General features: G+C 38.4%; 1 protein-coding gene across 1 annotated transcript in view; it reads left to right on the top strand.

The window, feature by feature from the left end:
- The window catches only part of ARID2 (AT-rich interaction domain 2), a 109,486-nt gene that overhangs the window by 87,012 nt on the left and 3,674 nt on the right, over positions 1-18,800 (top strand). The window contains exons 16-20 of the mRNA XM_009646416.2: positions 7,917-8,065; positions 13,480-13,618; positions 13,718-13,803; positions 18,173-18,296; positions 18,388-18,479. Coding sequence (XP_009644711.1) covers positions 7,917-8,065; positions 13,480-13,618; positions 13,718-13,803; positions 18,173-18,296; positions 18,388-18,479 — 590 coding nt within the window. The remainder of the gene's footprint in view (positions 1-7,916; positions 8,066-13,479; positions 13,619-13,717; positions 13,804-18,172; positions 18,297-18,387; positions 18,480-18,800) is intronic.

Here is an 18,800-nt window from a genome sequence, read left to right as displayed (position 1 = left end):
AGGACTGGCACTTTACTTCCTTGGCTTCCTTTTCTTTTATTTCTGTGTTCCCTACTCCTGGATTATTGCTTTCCTGAGGCATTGTGCTGGACCAGTGAATGAAAAGAAAAAGAAATGAGCAATTACCTACCTGTACATTTTCTTTTCCTTTCCACTTTTTCTTACTCCCCTTCAAACACCTCCAAAACATCTGTTGAACATAACCATGTTGGTTTGTCCCAATTGGTGTGTTTTGAAGGAATGCTCTGATACCACGCCAAGTTCCTAGAAATGAGCAAATGTGATTTAAATTATCTTATCTGGCTTTTAAAGTAATCACTTCCCTGCTCATCACTGTCATCCCCTCATAAACAATGTACTCCCATTTCTCTTAAGGCCGCCCACTTGAAACATGCTTGTGTGGAAATTTAGGTGGCAAAAACTGTGTGAGCGTTGCCTTAACTATTTGCTCCTGCTCTCTCCTGATTGGGAAGCTGAGAATTACCATGCACCAGAAAGCAGGTGTGTAGCCCCAGGAGGTGTAATTCATTCCTAGCCACAGAGCAAATGAGTTTCTCAGCTGGAAGTACTGAAATACAGAATCTCTATGCTTTTATTGCTCTTCACTTCTGAAGCACACTGTTGCAAAGAGACTTAAACCTCAGTAACCTAACAACAAGAAAAGAACATTTATTTTAGTGCCTACCTATCTACCTGACCCCTTCCTCACACTCAAATCCTGCTATAGTCATTTTCAGCTTATAAGCTACCTTTTTATAGATGTTCATTATCAGGAAGAAGCTAAACATAAAATTACCAGTAATACCAAACTGTAAATCTTATGGTACTTTAAAAAATGTTTGTACTAATAATTAACTGTTTAACGTTGAGTTAAATATAGTTACTGTGTGTGGGTGTGCGCATATTAATGATGGGAGAAAATGCAGCCTGATGTTTTCAAACTGCACATGGCTCTCTATTTCAACAAGCCCCCATCATGCTGGGATGCAGCGCATTCTCCTGCTGATGGCACAGTAGGCCTTTTCAATGGGCAGGTGTCATGCTAAAATAGAGTTATCCATTAAGACGTAAAGGGGATGGCACCATTCGTGAAATGGAGCTGAAGGCCATTTCTGGCCCCAAGCCATAGGGTTTGTTATTCCTACCACACAGGGAGCTCATGTGCCCAAATGGAGGAGCTCTTGGGTGTAAAAATAAATTAGTATGTTTTGTAAACAGACCATTCTAGTTAGCAGAAAGCTCTTAGCTTTACTCTAGTTTTCATGATTATACTGGAGTTCTTTTTTTTTTTTTTTTTTTTTTTTTGACTTCTTCCCCTCCTGCCTGGCCCCATATCTCAATGTAAAGTCACACAGTCTAGAGTTAAAATCTCCTTCTGCTTATTAAAAGTAGGCTGTAGTATCTCTTCTGTAAGTAGTCTGTACAGCTGTTAAGGGTTTGCATTTATGTAGTGTAAGAGTTCACTGCAAACCATACTGTCAGGGCAAGATTAGCCACATCAATGCAGAAATACATCCAAGAAAGCAGAATCTGAAGAGGACCATGTGTATTGGTTTATATTTTATTTAATACCAATGTGCAGGGTAGTAACAGATACTATTTTAGAGTGTATACTTAAGACTAGCTCTTAAAATTTTGCTTGAATTTGAGCACTGTCTCATATTGCAACACTTGACTAATTTTTTTTTCCCATATATTTTTTACTTTATATGCTTGAATTTGTAATTCTTTGAAGACTGCTGTCATTTTCCTTCCAAATGAATTGGATGAGTGACCAAAGAGGTGCCTTCAGCGTAAGCATCAGGGATGTAATTCAAGGAATGTACTTTGAGAGTAGTATAGCCAGCATTGTTAGTGTTGGCTACGCGTCACATTTATCGCTGTCGCAACATATTCTGGTTTTCATTGGCCCAGGGAGCAAGGTGGAAGACTATTCTTTAAAGCATCCTCATCTGCATTTTAACAGTCTGTGCAGGCTCTTGATGAAGCTAATACCTTGTTGCTATCTTTTACGTGGTCAATTCAAAAGTGTCATTTTTATCTTGAAGTTAAGAAATGATTGTAGTTAAAGGTAACTGGTAAAGTTAAGGTTAATTAAAGGTAAAGTTAAGATAACTGAAAAAAAATAAGTTCAGTGGTTGTCTCCACTTCTTATTTTGTACCTCAAAGAATTATTTATGCATGTAGTCACAGCTGTCTCCTATACAGGAGCTGGATAATGAAAAAAAGCTGCTTTCTGGGATGCAGTTGTACCTGACCCAGAACCTGCTATGATGGGAAGTTTGTTGCAGGGATCCTCATGTCTCTTACTTATCAGGCAGCTCCAGTTCAGCTGGGCTTACTAGCTATGGTTCAACATTTGCCACGTCTCCATGTTGGGCCGTGCCTTCAGCTCTGATAATGAGTACGCTCCTGGGTAGAAGAAACATGGTGCTACAAGAGCCGGTCTGATTCCAGTCGTGCCCAGTGGAGCTGAGCACGGTGCAGTCTCCATGTGAGAACAAAATTGACAACTGCATTTATACAGCACTGAACCTGAGCTAGTACAGGCCACAGCTGGTGTTGTGTTTGAGGTGTCCTTAATTTGCAGTTCAGAAAAGAGCCCACAAGTAATGGAACAGTGACTGTGGTTGTTTTTTCTGCTTTCCTTAGTACATGGTCAGTCAGGTTTTGTCTTTGTGAGATAAAACTGTTCATGGCCAGCAACCTGCATAACTCAGCCAGCTTTGGACAGAGGATAATTGTAGTTACAAAAATCCCAACTTTTATCATTGTGACTTGAGATTTTGCATCTGTGCCCTGGCACCGCAAGCTGAGAGGCATGCCTTGAGTTAAGATCTTGCTGCCAAGACCCTAGTAATCAACAACAGGGAAAACAGAAAAGGTACTTTAAAGCATGCAAAGAAATTCAAGGTCAAATTCAAAACTTGCTATTTTAGGGGTTGCTATCAGAAACTGGATTAAAGAAAAAAATTGAGTTGTCAGAAAATGGTATTTCTGTGCCTGTTTTCAAAAGATTGCTTCAGACTGCCCTGCATCTTGTTACCTTTCATGCTGAAGTCATTTCTTTGTGCAGTGTATTAGTTTTGGCTCCTTGTACACAATTTGTTACGTTCTGGGGCACCCAGAAACATGTCAGATGTGGTTACTGGCAGGTCAGTTTATATGGAATTAATTGTCATTTAAGGCAAACTTTGCAGAGTAGCTTAGATCCTCTGAGACAGGAAATCACTAAATATAAATGCATTCTTTATACATGTGTGTAGATATTTATAATACAAATATATATTTAGCTGCTCTGCTTCTGTTAGTGTTTGGTTTCTCAAAAATTTTTATATTTATATCCTGTGTAAGTCCTTAAAATGGCACTCAGTGAACTTACGATAGGAGTTATATGACTTGGTTATGTATTTCAAAAAAAGAGATAGGTGGTGCTGCTTGAGGTACCTTTCAGTCCCAAGATCCAGTGAGAACTGATTTCCAAAAGTGCCAAGTGGTGACAATTGCAAATTGTATCATGGAGGGGTCTAATCTGAATACAAAAAGATGCCGTGAAATGCTTTGAAGTATACTAGAGTAGTGGGTGTTTGATTTCTTGAGGAACATGGAATCATTAAATGTTTTTGCTAGAGAAGGAAATTTTGTGACATTTTTATGCCACGGGGAAATTTTTTTCAATGTTACTTCTCCCAGAAAGACTTTATTAGGAAAAAGGAGAAGTTTCTCATAAAGAAATCATGAGTTTACATAATCATTGCGTATCAGTACTGTAAACTAGGTAGCACATAGCAAGTATTTCTAGGAACATCTCTAGAAAAAAAGGCATTTCATTTCTGAAAATCAAAGACTGTACCTATATTAGTAATGTCCTATGTATTATGCATTACTAAATCAATACATGAAAATAGAGGAGGGAGAAAAAGGAAACAAAAATTAGAAGTATTTCTGATCTTTGGAACAAAGAGAGGAAAGCTTTGAGATGCTTGAATGTAGAACGTAGGTTTCTAACAAACCTAGGAAAACAAATGTAACTTCACTTTAGCTGTTGATTTTAAAATGTAATCAGCACAGTTAGTAGGCAAGCAATAAATTTGACTTGAAAATATGTGGAAGCTGTAACCACCTAACGCTACAAGTTTGAGGGGAAACTACTTTGCAGTGCAGCAGTAATAAGAAAATTGTAAATAACAGTTGTTTTACACATTTATTTTCAATTTATCATTTTTTTCCTCACTGGAAAAAAAAGGGTAGAAAGAAATTGAAGGGGAAACTGAGTTTTAACTTTCTGTCCTGAAAATTGTTTTCCTTTCTATTCTCTTTCATTTTCAGCATGTAACATTTTGTGTTGTGTATCTCAGATCTCCTTGTTTAAAATAAACAATTTTTTAATGAGATGGTATTAAAACCTTTGAATACCACTACGAGAGCTTGCCAGAAAAACCCTTGAGAAGATTCATAATTCTGGATTAATTGCAGGGTTTGCTTAGAATGGAGTAAATAATACATGAACCACACATTGAATGATGAGAATTAAATGAAATACTGAATTCATTCAGTAAGCTTGTGCTCTCTCCAGCACATTAAATGAGACACAAGTTCTATAGGGATAAAAAGTCACATAAAGACCATCATAATGTATTGATAGCAGGATGCCAAGAGAAAATTGCAAAACAAGCTGTATTATTGACACTCGATGATTTTAACTTCAGCTTCACTTTAAAAATGCCTTGTTAAAGGAATGTCGATCTTAAAAAGCTCTACTTGTGTTTACCTCATGTTAAAAGATACCTTGTGCAGTTTCATTACCGAGTCTGTAAAATAGCTTAAGAGGTCTTTAGATGAAAATCATTGCAGAACTCAAAATAACTTGTAGCTATGACTAACGGACTCAGAAGTCCTTTCTTACAACTTCTTACACACGCAGATCACAGGCATTATCACAGAATCACAGAATCGTAAGGGTTGGAAGGGACCTCAGGAGATCATCTAGTCCAACCCCCCTGCTAAAGCAGGCTCACCTAGAGCATGCTACACAGGACTTCATCCAGGCGGGCTTTGAATATCTCCAGAGAAGGAGACTCCACAACCTCCCTGGGCAGCCTGTTCCAGTGCTCTGCCACCCTCAGAGTGAAGAAGTTCTTCCTCATATTCAACTGAAACCTCTCGTGTTTCAGTTTGCATCCATTGCCCCTAGTCCTGTCGTTGGACACCACTGCAAACAGACTGCTTCCGTCCTCTTGACTTCCGCCCTTAAGATATTTGTATGCATTGATGAGATCCCCTCTCAGTCTTCTCTTCTTCAGGCTGAACAAGCCCAACTCTCTCAGCCTTTCCTCGTAGGGGAGATGCTCCAGTCCCTTTATCATTCTGGTAGCTCTCCTCTGGACTCTTTCTAGGAGTTCCTCGTCTTTCTTGAACTGGGGAGCCCAGAACTGGACACAGTACTCCAGGTGGGGTCTCACCAGGGCAGAGTAGAGGGGGAGGAGAACCTCCCTCGACCTGCTGGCCACACTCCTCTTAATGCACCCCAGGATACCATTGGCCTTCTTGGCAACAAGGGCACATTGCTGGCTCATGGTCAGCTTATTGTCCACCAGGACTCCCAGGTCCCTCTCAGCAGAGCTGCTATCTAGCAGGTCATCCCCCAGCCTGTACTGGTGCATGGGGTTTGACCTCCCCAGGTGCAGCACTCGACACTTGCTCTTGTTGAACTTCATCAAGTTCCTCCTTGCCCAGCTCTCCAGCCTGTCCAGGTCCCGCTGAATGGCAGCACAGCCTTCCGGCGTATCAGCCACTCCTCCCAGTTTTGTGTCATCAGCGAACTTGCTGAGGGTACACTCTATCCCCTCGTCCAGGTCATTGATGAACAAGTTGAACAAGACCGGGCCGAGTACCGAGCCCTGGGGAACTCCGCTAGCTACCGGCCTCCAACTGGACTCTGCCCCGCCGATCAGAACTCTCTGGGCCCTGTCATTCAGCCAGTTCCGAATCCACCTCACTGTCCACTCATCCAACCCATACTTCGTGAGCTTCCTTATGAGGATGTTATGGGAAACAGTATCAAAAGCCTTGCTGAAGTCAAGGTAGACAACATCCACCGCTCTCCCTTTGTCTACCCAGCCGGTCATGCCATCATAGAAGGCTATCAGATTGGTCAGGCATGATTTCCCCTTGGTGAATCCGTGCTGGGTACTCCTGATGATCTTTTTGTCGTCCACTTGCTTGGAGAGGTCACTTAGAATGAGTTGTTCCATCACCTTTCCAGGGACAGAGGTGAGACTAACCGGCCTGTAGTTCCCTGGGTCCTCCTTCTTGCCCTTTTTGAAGACTGGAGTGACATTGGCTATCTTCCAGTCATCAGGCACCTCTCCTGTTCTCCACGACCTTTCATAGATGATGGAGAGTGGCTCCGCAATGACGTTGTGCTGTGTTCAGGAGTTTCACTTGAGTTTTGTCTTATTTTTATCAGGATTTATGCTTGGACATGGGAAGTGTTTAGTTTTGATGAGGCGCTTTTGCTATTCCTTTTGGTCATGTTACTAGTGTTGTACAATCTGTGATGTTATTAACTCATTTCCTGGTGTGACTGTTGTCTGCAATGCCAGTAGAAAGCAGCAGGAAGAAGACTTAAGATCAATATGCAAATGAAATGTCAGAAGTTGCACTTAACTGTTTCTTTACAGCTAAAGTCTAAAGCTATTCAGTAACAGAGCTGTAAGGATGTCAACAGAGTACTGTGTGCACAGACTTTGAAAGTACTTTTCACAGATTTTGAAAGTAGTTTTGCTTGGTCTCTTTTTAAAGAGTGTTACATTCCTTCTCTAACAGTAAGGGAAGGAAAGGATGTTAGGTCTCCATTGCTAGAGAATATTCAAAAGCTTAATTCTTTTATTGTCATCATCTTTATAAACATCGTGCTGTCCAGACCCTTCTAGGAAAAAAGAAGAGAAGCAGTATTCTGACATAAACACTGGTTCAAAATGGGGAAGTCCAGCATTCAGTGTCTATTATTCAGGAAAAAAAAAATTACATATTTTGGCTTTGTGTTTAACTTTTTTTAGGACATTTTTAAGATAATTTTTATTCACTGTTAAAATAAGTGCCTTGTAATATTGCAGGGGAGCAAGGGAAACATGTTTTTCCTTTCTGAAATGTTTGTATTGCACTGTGTACAAGTTGTATGGGACACTGAGGAGTTCTGAGCATGTGGTGTTCCATATAAAGGTGCCTGTGCTGGCTGGTTTTAGAGGAGCTTAAAGAATTACATAATTTGCCAGGTTTTGTAGAGAAAAAGGTATGTTGTAGTTTGAGCCTACTAGTCTTTGATAGTGTTTATTCAGCATTGTTCAACTTCCCTTTCTTACAGAGTCTGTATCACAGGCTGATGTGTACTAATGCGGCAGTTCAAGAATTCCACAGATTCAGCACATAAAACCATTTCATCAGAGAACATAAAGCAGTTTTAGATGTATCTGTGCTCATTTTACTTCTTTTAGCAAGATTTTCTCCTACATTTACATAAGAAAGCAGACTACTCCCTGTGATGATGATATTGCAACCCATTGAGTTTGCATGTTTTTTTCTTTGAGAAAAGAACGAACAATGCTTTGCAAAATAATTGTAACCTTTGCTCTGCTAGTGCCCTTGAGAAATTCCTTTGCAGTCATAATTCTGTACGTGAATTTGGGCAGAAGGTTTAGTAATTTGAGTATTAGAAACTTCGGTACGAATACTACAGTGTAAAAGTTCTGTGTCCCTCATGTTATTGTGTCTATTAATGGTTATTCAAAGTGTTAAAATCTGAAAATTTGTGGTTGATTAAAGTGTAGAACAAAAGATCTTTGAACAAACAGTAAACTGTGTGTCAATTCTTGAAATAAGCCCTGTTTAAAACTGTGTTTTAACTTTTTCTACAGAGCACACCTGCAACGTCGATACCAACAGTGCAAGTACAGGGCCAGCAGATCAATTTGCAGCCGCCTTCGTACACTGCAGCAAGTCAGCATGCAGAGCAAATGAAAAAACCTGGACAGAACTTCATGTGTCTGTGGCAATCTTGTAAAAAGTAAATGGCTCCTTTATTTAACTACCTTTTACTAATATGTAACAGATGGTTGTATATAGAAGGTGATTCTGCAAGTTCTATCCATTTTGTTTCCTTAAGTTACCTTATACTTCATCAGTGGGGAAAAGAAAAAAAGTGTTGAGGAAGCTGAAGCTAAGATGGGGGAGTGCAAGACATTTAACTGCTCTCAATTATACTTCAGAGCATAAAATGAGTATTATATGGCTTTCTTTTAATATATTGACTCTTCAGTAATTAATAAAATACTGTCATGTAGTTAAACAAATTCCTAGCTCTGAAGCTTGTTCTCTGTATTGCAAATACAAAAATAGTTACTGTAATCCACTTACAAATCACGTCTTGACATTTCCTTATGTTTCCAGCTTTTAATCTTCCTTGTGTTTCCAGTTTTGCAAGAGCAGGGTGTTGCACTTCTATGTCCTGGTCAAAGTCTTATTTAGATTAAGACTAATTTTAGTGATTATGATACCATGTGTGCCACAGGGCTCTGTTGTCACAAAAGGAAATAAAAAGGAACTTAGCCTTAAGACTAGACAGCAATGATGAGACTTTTTTTGATGATTTGTTGTCCTTAAAAGAGAGAGGAGTTGAGCTACCAGACTTTTGGATGTAGGCTTATAAAAACATAGTACTACCCTTGTTATCTGTATGTATATCTTGACACTGATTTTTAAAATAACATAGGTTTGTGGATATGCTTAGTTTTCAGTGAAGGGTACAGATTGGTGAAACAAAGGTAGTTGTCAAGTAGCCACTTTGAAAACAGTGAGAGAAATTGCATAACATATAGGATGGGCATGAAAAAGGGTGAGACATTTGATTGTTGTAGGACAAGACAAAGGGAGCATAAAGATGAGCTGATTTGGCAGAAAGCTGATGTGTAGACACTCAGAAAGTTGGGATGAAATGATGGAGGAGTTCAAATATTTGGAACTGGTGGTGAAAATGGGGACTACCAGAGGGCCAGTTAATCTGTAGATCCCTGAAGCTGTAATTTCTGTTTCTTTCATTCCTTACAAACATAATTCAACGATCATTAAGTCAATGCAAGATGTGGATTTTAGGTAGGACTCTGACTGGTACTGTCGAGATCTGACGCTTTTTAAATCATTGCCCTGTTTTCACCTTAAAAGTAATTTTTTATTTCTTTGGTAGATGACACTTCCCTATGTAAGAAATACATGTAAGGCTTTGCTTACTTTTTACTTTACTCCTTTACTACTAATAAATACAGCCATAGCGCTATACTCCACTGGCTGCACAACAGATGCGTGAACGCTCATGTTGCTACATGAATGGGTTGCACTGAGGTGGAGATGAAAGGCTGGGGCGGTTTCTTAGCATAAGCCTTGCCAATTTATGCCATCTTGAAGAGTTTGCTGGACTACTGTTTTGAAGCATAAGTTAGTCACCAACTTTCTTCCATGTCTAAAGTTATGTAGGGTGAGTTGTGTAGAGTTGAGGTGACATCTAACCATAGAACAAGCTGGTGTCACATGTGAACTAGGATGTGAATATGCGCAGACAAATTTGGGGGCAGGAGGAGGAACAATACAATTATGATTATCTTACATTATCAGTCTTTTTGTAAGTCTGTCTTAAAATACTATTCCAGTAAGTTTTCCTGAGACTGAAGTTAAGGGCTATGAGGCCCATATTTTACAAGCTGATCTCTGCATTCTATGTCAAAGATAGTGTATTATTTCTGTTGCTTTAGTTTTTCCTGTTGTTACTGTACTGGGGTTTGTTCATGGTTAAGTTTCAGTGTTTTCAAAACCCTTCAGAGATTTTGCATTGATAGATTGTAGTCTATGTGACACACAGCTCTTGTTCTTATGCTGTCTCGCACTTTAAAAATATTTATTACAGCTCCAGCCTAAAAACAGTTTAAACATTACACCCCGTGTTCTTTGTGGTGGGAGAACCAAAATGTTAAGTTAACATCTTCTTCAAATGTATATTGTTTATTCATATTCCTTCAACAGCCAGATTAAAAACAGGAGTATCAAATCTTCTGTAGGCCTCCTGCTTCTAACAGAGGTAAAGAAAAATCTGGAACTGCCACCTGTTATTGTAACTGTTTTATTTATAGCTCTCAATCTTAGCTGGTTTTATTGAGTTGTTTAAGCAGGAAACAGGAAGATTCTTTTGAGTGGGTCATTAGTCTGTGTGAACTTAACATCCACTACTTGGCTTCATTCGTGATTGCTTAGCAGGTTTTTTTTTTCCTAAGTATTAAGCAGGCAGGTTCATCATAGTAGAATGACAGAACAGCATTTCTTTCGTGGTGTTCCCAATTAACTAGAAAGATATGACAGGAGGCAAATTTGATACAGTCATTTGCGCCTGTTTCTCTATGCATGTTCTTTAGTTTAATTCTCACAACGTATTAAGTTTCCCTTCCAGGATGTATTGCAGAAGGCAGCAAAGGCCTTCAAAAACATTTTCCCGAGCATCAGAATAAATATGAATAAATAAAATAATATGCTCTTTTCCTACTTGCTAACTTGGCTGCTGCAGTCAGCAACATTCCAGTGGCGTGGGTGCGGGTTCTGCCGTTTTGTTTTTTTAGAACTGAATTAGGAAACATTATACCAAGATTTTGAAATAAAATGCAACAGATTTAGTAGTGTCTTAAGACCACAACCAGATCAGGTCCAATTATGCAAAGAGTTGTAATGATTGGCCTCTCGCAGATGTATTCAGGTTTAGTATCTGAAGTGGAAGTAAAACTCTCAAGAGGTGTCAGTCAGCATGCTACTTTGCATTGAGGATGTAACAGAAAGTAGGTGTTTTCCTTTGAAGTTCAGCTGTCTGCAAGTACTGCTAATTGTATTCAGCTTAATTTAAAAGCTGCCATTTTGTTTCACAGGTAGGCAGGAGATATCTGCTCTTGAATTGCTTTGTATTTAAAAAGTAAATTGGAAATGTTATTGAATCTCCACTGCCTGTCAAGTCAGCTCCTAGTTTAATGTTCTGTTCAGCAGCTGAACAGAATGTTGGAGAAATTAAGTGGGAAATGAGAGTTTACTGACTGTACTCTCAGTACTTAGGCTTTTTTTTTTATTACTATGTTTAGGTGTTTCTTTAAGGAAAAATAGTTTTTCTCTGCAAAGTGGTAGTAAATTTGAATCTTCTTAAATCAGTGCTTGACATACAACACTGAATTTATTATACAGTGAGTGAACTAACATAGCTTGAAATACCTTTATTTTTCTTAAAGCCTTGCCTTGTTGAATAAAATGTTTTAAACTGTATTTTGGGTTTCACTTACACCATGAAATTTGTTTCATCCATGCCAGGAATTATTCATAAATAGGTTTGTGCCAGGCTTGAAGTTTATGCACTAACTGTCCCTTTTATTGTGAAAGACATCTTTCTATCCTCTGAAAAATCAACTTCTGCTGTTGAGCTGATGCAGAGGTAAAACTTTATATTTTCATTTCCTACTGTGGGCTATCTGGACCCACAGCAAGAGGCAGGTGTTTCTCCTTCCTGGCTTCCCTTCAGTAAGAGCTGACTGGCATGGAAAAGATGAATGCTCTTTAAGAGAGTAGTATTTATTGTCTATGCAGAAGGTAATTGCTGTATTACAGGTGGTGACTGCAGTAGGATTCATTTTATAACTAAGACTTGTCTCTGGGTGAAATTAGCTCTTTGACACGTTTATGGGGTTCAGGTAACAGTATCTGTACACTTAGGCCTAAGTATTGATTTCGAGTATGTTTGCATAATGGCCTGTATTGAAATGAGTGGTAGGATGTGGAAGGAGGTGGCTGGATCAAAGCACCTCCTGATCTGCTTTTCATGTGCTCAGAGTTCCCACTTGAACTTGTCCATAAATGACTGCTGTAGGTTTAAGATGTTGCTTCATCCGTGGCTGCATGCTGTAAGCCTCTGATTGGAGGTCATCTCCCTCTTGGCACTCTTCAGCCCAAGGGAGTTCAGTCAAACATCTTAACACAAATACTTTTCTTGTTAACTGAATCTAAAATACTGGCATGTGAACCGGAGTGGCTGAGGTGGGTGCATGTGTTTCCTCTTCGGTAAGACTGCTGCGCCGGTGGCATCCATCCAGCAAGTGTGTGAAGACAGCTGGTGGTAATGACTTCCCAAATGGCAGCGGCTAGGTTTCTAGACCTCTTCTGTCCAAGTCTTAAGTGGGTGTTGATGAGCTGGGTTAGTTGTATCAAAACGGACTGCAAGCAGCAAAGTCTTTAATTTATTTTGGCCATTTTTTCTCTGTTGAAGTAAAGGATGTAATTTGTAACACTTGAGATATATTTTAAGGTGTATGTAGACTAAAAGACACACACTTTGAGTCATTCACATTTTCATGTAATACTGTTTGAAATACAGTGGTTCTCGATTACCATCAGATACATGCAAAAATAACACATCTTTTGTCTGTGTGACAATTTGAAAATACAAATCTAAGAACTGTTTAAGAACTATAGATTCGCCAGTATTTTAAGGCGGCATTCAGAGTGAGTTGTAACTCTTCTACCACTTTGAAATGGAAGAAGGCCCTTGTTGGGCTGAACTCACTGTAAGGTTACATCACACCTGAGCTCTCACCAAATAGAACGTCCAGAAAACAGAAAATACACCCTCGAGAGTATTACTGGGCCAGGCTTAGGACAACTTCATCTTTTGTGTTGATGCAGAAACACTTCACTTGCTGAAATACCTCATGTCCTGTGCTTTGGGACTGTCAGCAGGCAAAGTGCTTAGGTTGAGGTTTTGGAAAGTCATTTAAAAATTGAGGCTTAAATGAAGATGTTAAAAACAGGTTACAAGTGACATTTTCTGACTTCTGTGTGCAACAGGAAATGACATCTAGCCGTTTTCACGATATTTAGAATTCAGGTGCTAAAGAGCACTCATTTTAGATCAATCTCTTATTCCATCAGGTCTGACAAATGTGCAGTATTGAGAGCAAATAGGACGAATGGTGTGCGTTTTTTTTTTTGCCAATTAAAGTTTAAATAAGATCTGAGTATGACTGCCAGTGAAGAAGGAAAACAGGAAAAGGAATACATGAAACCCAACTTTTTTAGCCGTTTATTACTGTATTTTGCTTGTATTTCAGAGAATAGATCGGTTGGAATTATTATGCATTATTTCTTTGGTAAACTATAAATAGAAAAATAGAAGCATGATATTTCAATCAGATTTGGCAAAACCATATTGCCATTTATTGGTAGCTCACTGGTTATATATGTACATGGTTTTCCTTTTTAAAATTTGATGACTTTTCATTTATCAATATATGTCTTGTTTCAGAAAATAAAAATGTTTAGCCAGCATGTGTTTATGTTTTTGATATCTGTGCTTTACCATTAACTGGAAAAAAAGCCCTAACTTAACTTCCCCTCCCCCTCTTTTTGTAGGTGGTTTCAAACACCATCACAAGTTTTCTATCATGCAGCAACTGAACATGGAGGAAAAGATGTCTACCCAGGGCAGTGCTTATGGGAGGGATGTGAACCTTTCCAGCGGCAGCGGTTTTCCTTCATTACCCATTTACAGGTGCAGATTTTCTTTTACATATTACTTCAGAAAATAGTAGGAATTTCATGGTAAATTTTCATACACCTTTCTCACCATCTTTGTCTTTTCCTCAAACAGGATAAGCACTGTTCCAGAGATGCTTTGCTTGCAGGATTAAAGCAAGATGAACATGGACAAGCAGGAAATCAGAAGCCTTCCAATAAGTAAGAGACCTGAGCCTCATTAGCAGTAGTCAAAATATGAGGATTAGAAATTGTTGGAAGAATATGTGTATTTGTAACTTGGCTTATCAGGTGAAACTCTGCGTATGTAGAGTCTATAACAGTAATCAAATTTGAGGTCCATTACAGTAAGACAAAATGGGCAAAAGAGGCAATAGATTCTGATGGGTGAGATGTGGTTGCAGTTACCATAAAAAGAACAGGTGATTCTTTAAGGTATATGGTGAAAACTGTGTGATGAACATTGTTCTCAACATATTCTCCTGATTTTTCCCAACTGGACAGCATTTTATAACTTTTATTGCAACAGGAAAGAGCTTGTAATCCAAATGGAAAGTTACTTGTTGTGTACAGTTCAGCTATTTCATACAGTTGAGGTGGATTGTTTTGTAACTCGCTGTATTCCTTCCAGTTTTGTGGTCTAAATTTGGGGTGAATTGATCCAGGGACTCTTGTAATAAACTTCCCTTAAACAAGCAAACAAGATAAATACCAACTCCTTTGAGTCTTCTAATTTTGTACTGCTACGTGGAATCAGATTTGGCTCTCCTCTTCCCCAAAATTATTTCGACCATCTGGAATTAATAGTGGAGAGCGCCACCCCATTGCTGTGGGGTTGTGGGGGTGGTTATGTTAATATTGGAGTTATTCAGGGTTCAGTTACTTGTGTAAGTGTATTAAGACTAGGTCTTTGTTAGTAACTAACTGCAATGTCTTTGTTGCAAGCTAAAGATGTAATTACATGGTCCCAGGCAGATTTTCGCAGTCCGTTCTGTGGCTAGTTAAATTGCTACCAAGCTGCTGGAGGCAGCAGAGAAAGTTGAGCATGAAAGCTGAGAAATTTAGTTTGGGGGTCCCTTTATTATTTAATATAAAAAACCTTCTTAACACAGAGTTATGATTGCTTTATGGTGCCTTGTTTCATTACACTGAACAACATTCAGACCTCTGAAAACCACAAAATGAAGAATGATGGTAATGTAGCCTTAAATATTTGGTAAGTGGGAAGCGTAGGGCTGATACCATCTACTAGCATGTTGTGATCTCAACTCCGCCTTTTCAAAAATGTTCCATCACACAGATAACACATCCAGTAGTTCTGTGTCCTCGAAGGTGTCTTAAAAATTGGCACAGGTACTCGTATTAGAAAAAACATTCGTACATCTCCTCTTCTAAGGCAGAATTCCATAATTAGGTCAGATTCAGAAAGTAGGAATTTATATGCATAGCCAGTTCTTGCTGAAGTATAGAGACTGCAATATCATGAGATGTAAGAATGTGATTTCAGAACACAAGTTGAAATAAAAGCATTCCACTACTCAAATAGTATGCTTTGACTCTCCCTGCCATCCCTTCTTCCTTCTCGTGGCTATGCATTGCTTACAGTGAGAGAACTAGCTTTAATTTTTGTCTGATTGCATGGTAAATCAATTCTGTTTTTTAAAAAACCTAATCAATCGGAAAAGTGGGTTTGCCAGATTGCCAGATGAGTGAAATACGCTTGCCTTACACTGGTACAGGAGATGGGCTGGAACAAAAGAAAGGGATGAGACCGTTCTCTGTCAGCACTCATGACAATTAACACATTCAACTGTTTTATGAAATCACAGAGGTTCGCTGTCGGTTTCTTTTACTCTTCTCCCTCATGTCTCCATTACTCATCTTTTACTGAAGAAGAAATCAGCAAACGCATATTTTGATTATATGTAACGTGTAACCTATATAATCTTACAGCGCTGCCACAGAGTTATGTTCACACAACTGAAAAGGGCACCTGGCTACGTGAGGGTGATAAGACTTGATAATTTGTTTTCCAGAATCAGTGACTTGTCAAATGAAACCCTAAGCTCGCTCCAACAGGTCACCTCAGGTTGCCTTACATGGCCATGCCTGAAAGCTGACTTACAAGGTTTGGGCTTAATTTACTTTTTGTTGAGTCCTAGAAAATTGCCAAATGTATCAGGACACCACTGATAGTCCATACGACTAAACTCTTTTATGGAGCTGAAACAACTTAAAGAATGCTGCTGAGATGAAGCATGCATAAGCCATCAACTTTTAGGCATTAATTAGGCCAACTTTCTTCACTTGATCCTTCACCACTTAGTAAAACTACACCTACCTCAGAGAGGGCAGATAGAGTGAGTGTTACTGGTGCTGGAAGTAAAATCTGTGGAACACAGTGCAACAAACAAGGGCCCATTCCCCTAACCATAATTTCTCTCTATCGTAACACCATATATACTTGAAAACATCTGTAATGGCTTTTGCTAGAACTAGGAAGGCAAAGTTAAGTGGCATTACAGAGTTGGTCGTATACCTTAATTCTGTATTTCTTTGCTTTTAAAGTTGTATTATATTAACTCTTCCTCTTCTGGCTTTCAGAGGTAGCTGAATATTACATTCTGGAAGGTCAGGTAGCACTAGCAATTAATTGTATGTTGACTGTAGCTTTGTGCATTTGAATCTTTTTGGATTCGTGTTTTTTTTTTTTTTTTTTTTTTTTTTTTTTTTTCCTTGTTGCCACTGAAGCAAAGGTGGTAGCATGAGCTACCAGAAATATTCTGCATGCACCATGGGAATGGGGCAGGAGATAACTGTAAATCACAAGATGAATGGTATGGCTTGAAGTTAAGTCGATGACATAATTAAAGAAACTCAAGAAATCTAGCTGTTTCTTGAGAGGGATACTTGCCCACAGACACAAGTCAGTCCACTTGATGTCTCAGTAACTTTTTATCAACTACTTTTTTTCCAAAATCAAAAAGAGGAGACAATCTGTTAATATCTTACTAATTTATTGTAATTGTCCCTTTTTCAATATTTCTAGAATCAAGGCAATAGTATTTCAACTTTCTAAAATAAAGTATGATACCCATTGAAGAGAGACATTTGGAACAGCTTCCACTGATGAATCCTTGTTCTTCTCCATATAAGGAAAACAAAAATGTTCCAGAAATTAAAAATGAAGATGATAACTCCTTTACTGTGGTACTCAGTCTCCTATAAACATACGTCATTGCCCAACAGTTTCTTAATTCAACCCCTGCCCTCCTTTACTTCATAAAGGTTTTCAAACTCTTATTTCCATTCAGGGGAGGATGACTGTGATTATGAGCTAAGTTTTTAGGGACGAGTCTGTCTGTTACTACTTCCTAATTTTCTGTTTTGTGGTTTAAAACCACTCATATGAACCCTTTTTCTAATTTTTAACTAGTTTTCCTTGTTAGAATTTCACATCATGAAGAAAGTCTCTCTGAAAAGAAAATTCAGGTTTTATTCTTAGCATATTAACTTAGAGTGAAAGATGCCTAAGTTATACTCTTATAGGCTAACTTTCATTTTAAAAATGGAACATTTACATTTGATTTATGCTACCTTTGCAAATGAGCACTGCTATACAGTTCTAGTACATTGAGATGTTCTAATCCAGTTCTACTAGGGTATTAAAAGATTTCATAATAGTATTGTTCAATATATTGAAGCATGGTGATACCTTCCACCACTGGTACTGCAAATCTTTGCTTTGAGATGACATTATGAGTCTTACTCATTAAGCAAAGTTGCATATTTATGCATTCTAAACCCTAATTGTATGAGTAATTTCAAAGTTTTGCATGAAACAGAGCTTTGACTTCAGTGTTAATACTGAAAATGGAGAATTTGCTTCTGCTATGTTTGTTATTTGTACTAGCTTTATAAAATACCCTGCTTAATTTATTAATCTCAGTCTGAAAGCTGCAGTAACAGGTAATTGGTTTTACAAATGTTTGATCTGATCTAACAATTAGATGTTTTATGTCTTAGGTCATAACTTAAATCATGTTACTTTATATTACTCCTCACTAACCACAGTTAATACGTATTTTATATTGTCTTAGTGTCTAATGGTTCCAATGAGCTGTGTCAAGTTTGAATAGCTATATTTTAAGGACATTCTCTGGCTAAATCTCAGATGACATTTACATAGCTGCTATCACAGTTCCTGTTAAATCCTGTCTGATAAAACATTCCTTTAAATAGGTACACTTCAGGAAGTGGCTTTGTCATTAGTACAATATATTACTTTTCCATCACAAATGTCATGGGTGATGAGCAGTACTTCTTCAAGAGAAATGTTTTTTCACATAAAATAAAGCCCGTGACTCTTCTGAAGACTTTTTGCAATAAGGTTTATCTCTGTGGAAACAAAAGGCAAATCGCATACCAGCACCAAGTATTAGTGGTTCTTTGTGTCTCTGTTCACTGTTCAGATAGGTTAAAAAATTGTGAAAATAAATTTTCAGAGTTGTTAATCTTCTAGAAAGTGGTGCAAAGCTTGTTTTTATTAATTCTTTCTTTACTAATGTAGGCAGCCAGCTGCAGGGGGTACAGCCTCTACTCCCAGAGCACAGAAGGCCATTGTGAATCATCCAAGTGCTGCCCTAATGGCATTAAGGAGGGGATCAAGAAACCTTGTCTTCAGAGATTTCACAGTTAGTATTGTTTGACTCAAGTATTAGCTATCAGTTGTTGCCTGCTACTATGGGGCTTTTACATTTTTTTTTCCTCTCTTTACTTTTGTAGGATGAAAAAGAGGGACCAATAACTAAACACATCCGATTAACAGCTGCCTTAATATTAAAAAATATTGGTAAATATTCAGAATGTGGTCGCAGGTAAGCATCATATGATTCTTCTAATACCAGTGGGCAATGTTATTTATGTTCTTTTAAGTACCAAACAATAGGTAGGTTTTACCTATCCTTTAAAGGAAACCAGTAAGTACATTAACAGTGCAATTTCTCTGCTGGTTCTGCACTGTTTAGTTTCCCCACACAAGTGCTCGGCATCGTTTCAGCTAAGACAGCATTTGTAATCTGGACTTTCCAAACGTGTCTGGTAAATTCGACAGGTTAACTTTTTGGGGACAGATTAGAGAAGCCTTTGCTGTGGGTCTGTCCCTTTTCCTCCTGAAGGCAGTACTGCGTGACTGAAAA

Source organism: Egretta garzetta, unplaced genomic scaffold, assembly GCF_000687185.1.
Source record: "Egretta garzetta isolate BGI_Z169 unplaced genomic scaffold, ASM68718v1 scaffold349, whole genome shotgun sequence".
NCBI lineage: Eukaryota > Metazoa > Chordata > Aves > Pelecaniformes > Ardeidae > Egretta > Egretta garzetta.
The sequence above is the reverse complement of the archived record's forward strand: the minus strand, read 5'-3'. Positions and strand labels throughout refer to the sequence as shown.